Source organism: Dreissena polymorpha, chromosome 1, assembly GCF_020536995.1.
Source record: "Dreissena polymorpha isolate Duluth1 chromosome 1, UMN_Dpol_1.0, whole genome shotgun sequence".
Taxonomy (NCBI): Eukaryota; Metazoa; Mollusca; class Bivalvia; order Myida; family Dreissenidae; genus Dreissena; species Dreissena polymorpha.
This window is the reverse complement of record NC_068355.1, coordinates 75894608-75904505: the sequence shown is the minus strand read 5'-3', so window position 1 is coordinate 75904505 and position 9898 is coordinate 75894608. Positions and strand designations below refer to the sequence as shown.

At 34.9% G+C, this 9898-nt stretch overlaps 1 protein-coding gene across 1 annotated transcript; it reads right to left on the bottom strand.

Annotated features, from left to right (window-relative positions):
• Nucleotides 1-4799: 4799 nt before the first annotated feature.
• Nucleotides 4800-7957, bottom strand: LOC127835671 (uncharacterized). The gene is made up of 2 exons (XM_052362113.1): nt 7752-7957; nt 4800-6618 (listed from the first exon to the last, which is right to left on the bottom strand). The coding sequence occupies exon 2, from the start codon at nt 6599-6601 to the stop codon at nt 5315-5317; it is 1287 nt and encodes a 428-aa protein (XP_052218073.1). The 5' UTR covers nt 6602-6618; nt 7752-7957; the 3' UTR covers nt 4800-5314.
• Between the last annotated feature and the right edge of the window lie 1941 nt (nt 7958-9898).

Sequence of the window (9898 nt, the reverse complement as noted above, 5' to 3'; positions counted from 1 at the left end):
TTTACATTTGATAAAATTAAAGATACAGCGCTACAACGTGAAAAATAGTTTTCGTTCTGTTTTGCGACAAATCTTGGATCGATTTGATAAAGTTTCAAATCCATGCAATATGACATCGATGTTGAATGTGCTTCCGAGTTGTAAAGGCTACATTTTATTTTAATCCAAACGTCATAATAAAAAGGTGTAAATTTGTCAGGATGTAATTTACATTTATGTGATCTAAAGTCAATTTAAAGTAATATTATGGGCATCTAACAGTTTAAAGGTGTCTATCGCAACTGTTGTTTATTTTTTGTGTTTTCACTTCATATACACTTATATTTGTTAATGCAGCATCAACATACTAAAACTATATACATGTACCGGAAAGAGAACAATAATGCATTTGAATATCAACCGTACTTTCGTTTGACAATTGATCATGCATGTACGATTTGAACCTAAATTTAGTTTTAGTGCAGATTCGTTCCTACGACACAAAGACACAATTTTGTTTTACGGATCATTTCGGCTTACAGGACTGGGTGGGTAACGTAAGAATATCGAATATAAAATATATTTGTATAAACAACTGGTAGCAAGATGAGTTGCCGATAATTAATCAGTAACCACATTTTAACTAACTCTTTTGACCTATTAATTCTTTTCAGCTCAATTCAACAGTGCAAAATGCCCATAATAACACTTTAATCAACCCTGTTTGACGTGGACCCATATTAAAGAGAGGAAAAATCTGATACAGACATGCGCATGTGTTTATTTCAACAAAAAGCTGATTAACGGAAGTAAAATCGATGTTTTGTCATTTAGGAAAAACACCGATTATTAGATGCATATTCAGTTGTTGTTGTTTTTTTTTTCAAATTGAATTTTTTCAAATTAAAGACAGCGGGAATATGTCCTTGATCTAAACTGCGCCAATATTGAACACTGCAAATTTAAGTGCTTTTACAATATTTTGTGGATGTTGATAAAACATTTTAGAGCAGAAAAATTAACAACGATTTGTTAAGTATTTGAAATGTTGTTTTTCTAGAAATCGACATGATACAAATATTTTATGTTGAGGCTTTTGGGCGGCGAAAATGCTATAGAAAAGCCCCTTGTACAGAACAAGAAAACGCTCTTTTTAGGTTGATAACCGAACGTTGATGGCAGAACATGCATTTTTATTTTTTTAGCATCGACAAGAAAAAATATGCTGTTGGGGACCAGTGCAATGCTCCAGAACATCGCGGATGTACAGGCTGGTCTTGAGCTACGCTTACAGCATATGGCATAACTCCCATAAGACCCATTTTCCCATTACGAGGGTCAATATTATTTATACTTGGAAAAATCCAATTGCCCGGCTGGTAATCTGAATATTGGTTCTTACCTTATTTACTGTTCATTTAGATTAGTATTTTGAACTTTTTTCCCGGACTTAACGTGCAATGTAACTTGCTTAGTCTGAGGGCTGACATACGTGTTGGGAAACTGAAGAGGTATCATCTTGCAGTACTGTTGAATCATCAATATTCGTTTGCATTAAATGTTCTGGTTTAAGAAAAATAACATATTCCCAGACTTGTTAATTTGTTGAATTTTGATTTCGAACAAAAAAGGGAAATGGCGTTGGTCATTTTCAGATGCTTTTGTGTTAAATTCCAACGAAATTAACGAAAAGAAATGCGCCACGAATACTTATGAATTACAGTACCCGATATTTGTGCTTGAAAGAAATGAACAAGGCGATACATGCTATATACAAGATAAGTATTGATGCAAAGCATCAAAGGGCGTCGGGGAATTTCAGTGTAAAAGGCACTCAATGAAGTTACATGGAACGATTTTTTTACTACTGTAAATATTAATATATTGGCCGATTATTTTAAACAAAATAGAAAAAGATACTGGTATAACCATTATCTATGATATTGTGTTATAACCCCCAAATAACCATTATTTATGATGTTGTGTTATAACTCCCAAATAACCATTATCTATGATTTTGTGTTGTAACCCCCAAATATTTGATGGTTCATTTTATTTACATTGGTTTCCTTTTTTTATTGGTATCCGTGCGCAGTTTTCATTAATGGAACAGAACTGTGTAGGTTTTATAAAATCTGCTTCAACTTGTAAGCGTAATTTCATATTTTTCTCATCTTCAAGGGGAGATGATTCTGGACTTATTCTTACGTTGCTTATTTACGATAGGGGTTGAATACTCATTGATATGAAAACACTGTAAAAATTTGAAAAAAAATGAATAAAAACTGTAAATTGTATAAAGAAGCTGCATTTCACAATACTTTGGAATTCTGTAAAAGATCATAAAAGATGTATTGCTCCGATTTTCATCATTTTCAATAGGGTTCGAGTAATACTGATATAAAACACTTAACAAGTTTGGAAAGATTCGGACGAAAGTTGTGAAATCTTTTAAACAAGTGGAAATTGTTTATTTTGTCAAAATGAATAGAAAAAAAATCTGGACTTATTTCCCGATGTTTCTCATTTTAAATGTGGTAAAAATGCTCATTGATATGAAGACACTGTAACTTTGGAAATAATCTGATGAAAAATGTTGACATAATCACCTAACCAAGCAGTTTTTCACTTTTATTTTTAAATTCAAAGAGACATAATTCTGGACTTATGGTCCGATATTGCTCATATAGTTTGGGTTGGGTCCTCATTGATAAAAAACCTGTGAAAGTTTGGGAACAATCGGATGAAAATTTTGGACTTCGAACAAGGATTTCAAAATTTCTCAACTTCTAAGGAAGATAACTATGGACGTAATGGTCGGATAATGCTAAAGGGCCCATACCACCTGGATTGTAATACGTGTCGCGCTTCGCGCTCTATATGTGGTTCTTAAAAAATACTCCGAGGAGTGCTTGACTCTAGGGAAACGGGTTGCTGGGACACAGCTCCTCCTTGATAAGCGGCTGCTTCCTTTATCGCAACTCATTGTTACAATCAATAATACGTGTCGCGCTTCGCACTCTATATGTGGTAGGGATAGGCCTATGATAGACAACCATAAAAATGCATGGATAATAGATGTGTTGTTTGCATTTATTTGTTAATATACAAACACGTGTATTTGTTATAAGATATTTAAGTGATATAAGAAATTTTAATTAACGTGGTCACCACGTTGCATCCATTAATTTTAATAAGAATGTCCAATTGTAGTAAAATGGATTTTAAAATGTCAACATAAAATAAAGCTTTATTTATTAACCTGACTGAAAAAAGTGTCAGCCGCCGAACTGTTCCGTTCGTGCCGGAACCCGGGATTGAACCGGGGGGCCTTTAGATGACTGTTGCGTTAACAACTTCAGTCTAACCCTCTGCCAACTGAGGTATTCCGGCTGACATTCACTTATGTACTGCTATTTGGTGAAGTTGTGTATAGCGATCGTTATTATATGTCTTTTAATAAACCAATACATTGTACGTTTTCGTACCACTACGCCTTCCAATAAACTTGCTTGCGCGATCGGTCGTCAAATATCGTACTACATTGATTCTCCACTTAATAAGCAAATTAGAAAAAAATATTTTGATTATGTTTTGTTTTTATACAAAACATCATTTGTTTTTATACAAAACCAGAAAGTTTCGAGTATTTGCCCAGTCCCTGTGATCTTTCCTCTGTGATCAGTTGTGGATCAGTTATTAATTAAAACAATTAGCTCTGCATTATTGGCAATAAATGATGTAATAAATGTAATAGGCACAAATGCAGTACTTATTTACACTAATTTACACAAAAATCACCTACTATGCAAGATATTCTTAAAACAAAAATATATACATTGATCCGCAAAATAACTTCTCTCATAAGCGAAAAAAAAATGCATTACATACAAGTCGCCGCCCTCCAGGGCGACGCCAACAAAGTATTTTATCTTAATGTTAAGATGAGAATACACATATGATTGATGCAATTAGTGATTTATGAATTAAAATATTATTGCTTTATTTATATAATAAAAATACAAAACATGTTTTCATAAAACAAACATTTGTTTAATAGAATAAAGTTTGGTGTTTTAATTGTCAACACTAGCAAAGAAGACAACGTTAATTATAGTTTTTGAAGATTATTGTACTGTATCAGATATTAACATTTAATATAAGTTTTAGTGGTCGCATAGTCATGTTGAAATCATGCATGTTTGATAATTCGGTAGAGGGCTTAACCATTAACCCCCTCCCGACCACAAAACGTGTATGAAGATTGATCATGAAATGTATTCTATGTGTTGGACCATTATCTCACTATTTCTTATTCAAGTATGGTAGTTGTCGTTTACAGGCGTACATAAATGACTTTCATCAGATGAGTTCAATAGTATTCTAAATCGCCCAAAATCAAAATAAAGTAAAAAGGATTTATACATGTTATTCGGGGTTACGTTTTATGAAATGTTAATACAATCCTAGTTATATTTGATTTGTCGATACAACTCTAAAGTAAATATTGAAATCTAATCGGAATACATATTTGATGGAAACCATTAACAAATAGTATTATCACAAAATAAACACATGCTTATTTAATGCAAATAATTAGCGAATGTGATACTGCTAGAGGTTAACATTATGAAATATGCCGCATTGAGGAAAAACTGGGCTTAATACATGTGCTTAAAGTGTCATCAAAGATAAGCATGTGAAGTCCCTATCAGGGATGACAGTTTCTGCTTTTATATTGTTTGTTTAAAACAGTCGCTGCTGAAAATGCATATAATTTATTTACAATTTTTTAATTCAACCTAAGATCAACTACATGATATTTCAATATTTTTATTAAATCAGGTTGAAGAAAGGGTTAAAACTGCTCACTTGTATGTGCTTTATAACATATTAAAGATATATTTTAACATTTTTATCAAGAACATATTGTTTATAAGTGCATAAAACACTTTTATAGTGGTCTTAGCTTACAAAAACCGTCAATCTATGAATGCGTGTCCGTCATCGTTACTCTCTGTTGTCATTTACACAAACCCATACTATTGCAAGTCGTAATTTCCCTAAAACCTTGTGGCTTTTCATTTTCTGTGAGCATCATTTAATCAACGGACAATTATCGCTTTCTTTCTATTCAGTCCGTAGATTGTAATTCATCTATACGTGTGTTGCGTTTCATTTTATCAACGGACTTGCATTACATTCTTTCAATTCAGTCCTTTTGTTTCAAATTATATACTTTGGTGTTCTGTTATATAAGATCAATGACTGTTCAGTGCATTCTCTCCATGAAATCCTTCCTTTTTTAAATCGTCTACACGTGTGCTGTATTTCATTAGATCAACGGACTTTCATTGTATCCTTTTCGCTTCTCCCGTCTTTTTTGCCTCACTTTTCTGGAAAGCTCCCATGCTCGGACCTGTATGCTTGTCTTTCGTCTTGGTGTCGGTACAGGACCACAGTCGACGTTGCTTTCCTCATCTTCTGCGACGGGATTATTTTCTGCAGCCTCACTCTGACAACAAACAATATCAATATCTGCACACTCATTTGCGATGTCTTTGTTTGTTGACGTATCGTCATCGTTGACCTCACTAACTTCACTATCACTTTTCCCATTATTTTCGGCCTTTCGAATGTTTCGGAAGGCTCGTTTCACGTCGTTTACATTTATTTCAGCACGTTCGCCCCGTTTCCTTCTTCTGTATAGTTGATTTAGTCTTTTCTGAACACACGCTAACTTTGTAACGGGAAAGCAAGGCGGTTTAACGCTGCTGTTACGTCGCATAATATGACACGTACCGGATTCTATGGGATGTGGCTGGTGGTTTGATTGGCTAAGCCTCCTTAGAGGTGGCATTGCACTGTTTTGATACGCATGCGCCAAACTCATTCGCCGCCGGAGATAACTATGACTTGCGTTGGCGCCGGAATGCTGGACACTGCAGCGTCGGGATCTAACCCCGGTCGCCGACGTGTTGCTGATCCGCCGGTGAGGATGATGCAGAGACATGACACTCAATCTACGGCCTGTCGTAGGGTCGTACACATTTCGATTCTCGTCTAGAGGCGGAGAGGTTGTACACGTAATGACACTTTCTCTTCGTCTTGGTAAGGACTTTGCCTTCTGCTTTGCTGATGTCGATGAAGTTACAGACACTCTTCTGAACGGGTCAGTTACACGTTCTTTGGTATCACTGAGATGACCGTTTAAACCAATGGTGAAACAACTCTTACGCCTTACTTTTTTCCGAATGTTACCATTGATGTCATGCTGTCCATGGAGTTCTTGATTAACGTAGTTGGCTAACGTGTCATCCACTTTGACTTTCTGAATCAACATATTGATTTGCTGTAGCAATGAGCTGTCGAAGAAAACACTGTCTTGCTCAGTCAAATCCACGCCATGGCTTGCATCAAAATTATCAGTCCTTCCGTTTCCGATTGCATTATGTTTGCAGACGTTTTCGGGATCAGCATCAGGGTCGTCGACCGACATTTCGGTGAGGCTGCTTAGGCGACGGTTGCCATTGGGGTCCATCAGCAAAGCGTTCCCATGGGGGCCAATCGCTACCCGCCTTGACCTGGGCTTTGGGACATGCTGCTGCTCTAACGTTTCCATCGTTAATCAAGGAAAGTCTGAAATGACGCAGCTTACATTAAAGATGCAATCAATAAAAAATATTCACCAACAAATACAACATATTCTGCCAATTTTACCGATCGAATTATTAACCAACGCATTGCAATCAGTACAATAATAACGTTTTTATAACGGATGTTCTCATGTTTACCGCAAGGATTCACGAACATTTTACTAAATCATCTATCTCCGTTGAAAAGTTTACGGTCATAAAAGCCCAATATCGAATGCTGATATGGATATATTCCAAATTACACTCGACACAAGTTTTAACATTTCTTTTTTTACACCAAAAAGACTATCAATCCGGTTAAAACTAAACCAAAATAGCCAAGCGAGCAATTTCACATACTGGCTAATATATGTGTACAGTTACAGCACTCTAACAGCAATAATTACCTATTCGAGTTACAGGTCAAACACGTTAACAAAATGTCATGCCAATGGCCACATATTCGCTGTCTTGAAAAACAACGCTTAACAAATGTACTCAGGGGCGCAAGTTCAGTGAATGCTTGGAAAGTCACATCCCTAGAAACGGGCTTATCTACATGCTCATTGCCCCGAATGTGTGAGCTGTAAAGTGATTTATTTTGTAGAATGAAAGACATAATTAAAGCCGAAATAGCAGTAGTACTTAGCAAATGTAAATACAATGAAAAATCAAATGCATCAATTAAAACCATACAACCTTTGTACACATTATTTAATTGAATTATTTACAGATTAGGCATGTAGTTAGCCGTTTCAAGTTTTGCTTTTCTTGCAATTTTTTTAATTCAAAAATAAAAACGTACGACATTAATTAATTTAAAATACACATTATTGCAGGGAAAGGTTTTAGTTTTTAACAATTAAAAAAAAGATTTTGATGAACTATAATAACGATATAATAACGTTTGAATGGTCATATATTACTAATTTACTATAAAACAGATTCAATATACATGTATAAAGATTTCTCGTTTAACATAATTCCGCTTGTCAAAATTTACAAATAAATTTATTAAACATAACAAACCAAAACCCGACCACAGCAAATTCATTAAACATAACAAACCACAACCCGACCACAGCAAAACAACTGCATTGGCATATTCACATACAATTTTTTTTATATGGTACATACTTTTATATCCAAGAGTAGACAACAACTTTCCCTCGAAATTCCGTAGGTATTTACGCCAAAGTTGCAATTATTTAATCGAAAGAACAGTCTTTATTCGAAATTCTGTAGGTATTCTAACCAAAGATGCAAGTGCATTTCAACAATAATTCGTTTTTTATCCATCGGATGATCGGACATCGTTCAGAAGACAACCGAACTATAATCACTTAAACATCTTAACTTTGTTATTGATTTTATCCACGAGTTTTGCGTATTTATATATACCCGCAGGTGGGTTGTTTTGTTTACTATTAAAGGAACAATGAATGCTTCGCATATTGTTCGTCGTAAAATTGCGAATAGGTAGCACATACAAAATACTAAAATATAATTTTCAAACACGTTACAGCTTAGAAAAAAAATGTATGCATTTATACTCAGGAACTGGCATTCACGACTAAACATGTTGAAAATATTCCTTAATGGCTTGTAATGAGTCGCGATCGGTATAAACATATGTCGTTTTTTCATGCTTTTCGACGAGAATAGGACAACAAATGTTCGAGTAACAGTTCGTTTTAAATATATGTACAAAGTGGCAGATGTATTTTCCAGAGATCCCGGGTTCAAATTTAATACATGTATAACACATACTTTTTCCATTTTTTGCTCTTATATTTTTATATATTTAATACTATTTCAAATTTTCATTTTAGGTTAGTCAAAACATGTTATGACGTTTTTAACGGTTATATGGTCGTTGTTGAATTAAAAATAAAACAAAATTATAAACAGTTGGTTTACCAAAAACTTCTGTAAAGCATGTGCCTTTATTGGGTGAGAATGGGCACAAATTAAAGCTTCATAAATACTCAAAATTAACGAATATTTCGTATGATATTTCGCAAAATACAGTTTACCCATACAAAATTAGTTTTCCTTATAATAATAGCAAAAATGTCAACGCTAGATGTGGTGTGGTAATATAGATTCGACGAGATACAAAATGACTGATTTTGTCACAATATATTCAATGTGAACTTCTCGCGACCGCGACATTCGATTCGGACAGCTCATGAGAACTACGTCGTGTTTCTGACGCTGCTCAAAGCCACTCTCGCGTTTGCTCGTAAATGTTCGGATATCGGAAATTTTACAAATAATTTATATTCTTAATAAAAAAACGATCAACTAATGTCTAGAAGCAAAATAAAACACATAAAAATACAACTATATTAGGCATAGGCGGTATTTAAAGTTAGTATGGAAGTTTGGTAATACAATTTGTTGTGCTAAAATATCGATGCAAAGCGTTTTAAACAAATTATTACTGCTTAATAGTTTTTATGCCGATTTTGATTGATGATTATCTATAACCAAACATGTATTTATAAATGGTGCTTGTATTATTTTCTAGTTTTAATAAAATATAAAAAAATGTTATCATTCCCCTACAAGAGTAGTTGGTCAGTCTTTTTTTACCGTGTGGCCCTTTAATACTGCTAACATATTGCGGTTTAGTTTATGAAGTCAAGAATTATCTGTTTAGTCTCGGGGATAAATTGAAAAATGTGACACACGCTGACATGATGACCAATAAAATGGTGATATCGAGATAAAGTTAAGCTCAATTTCAATCATAAATCTAACGTATTAGATTGGTATGAAGCCAGGTAGAATGTCGACGAAAACGTTTGGTTTATCCGATAAGCTTTCTTTGAAGTTTTCTCGGCTGAAATTGGAAACAGATTTACTCTGCTAACCCTTATATGATCATAATCAAGAATCTCCTCCTCCTCCTGCTCTTCCTCCTCCTCCTCCTGCTCTTCCTCCTCCTCCTCCTGCTCGTCCTCCTCCTCCTCCTCTTCCTCCTCCTCCTCCTCCTCCTCCTCCTCCTCCTCCTCCTCCTCCTCCTCCTCCTCCTCCTCCTCCTCCTCCTCCTCCTCATCATCATCATCATCATCATCATCATCATCATCATCATCATCATCACTACCCTCCTCCTCCTCCTCCTACTCCTTATCATCATCATGATCATCATCATCATCATCATCATCATCATCATCATCATCATCATCATCATCATCAACATCATCATCATCATCATCATCATCATCATCATCATCATCATCATCATCATCATCATCATCATCACCATCATCACCATC

Coding starts and splice junctions, on each gene's coding strand:
- LOC127835671 (XM_052362113.1), bottom strand. CDS start 6,601: ATGGAAACGTTAGAGCAGCAGCATGTCCCAAAGCCCAGGTCAAGGCGG.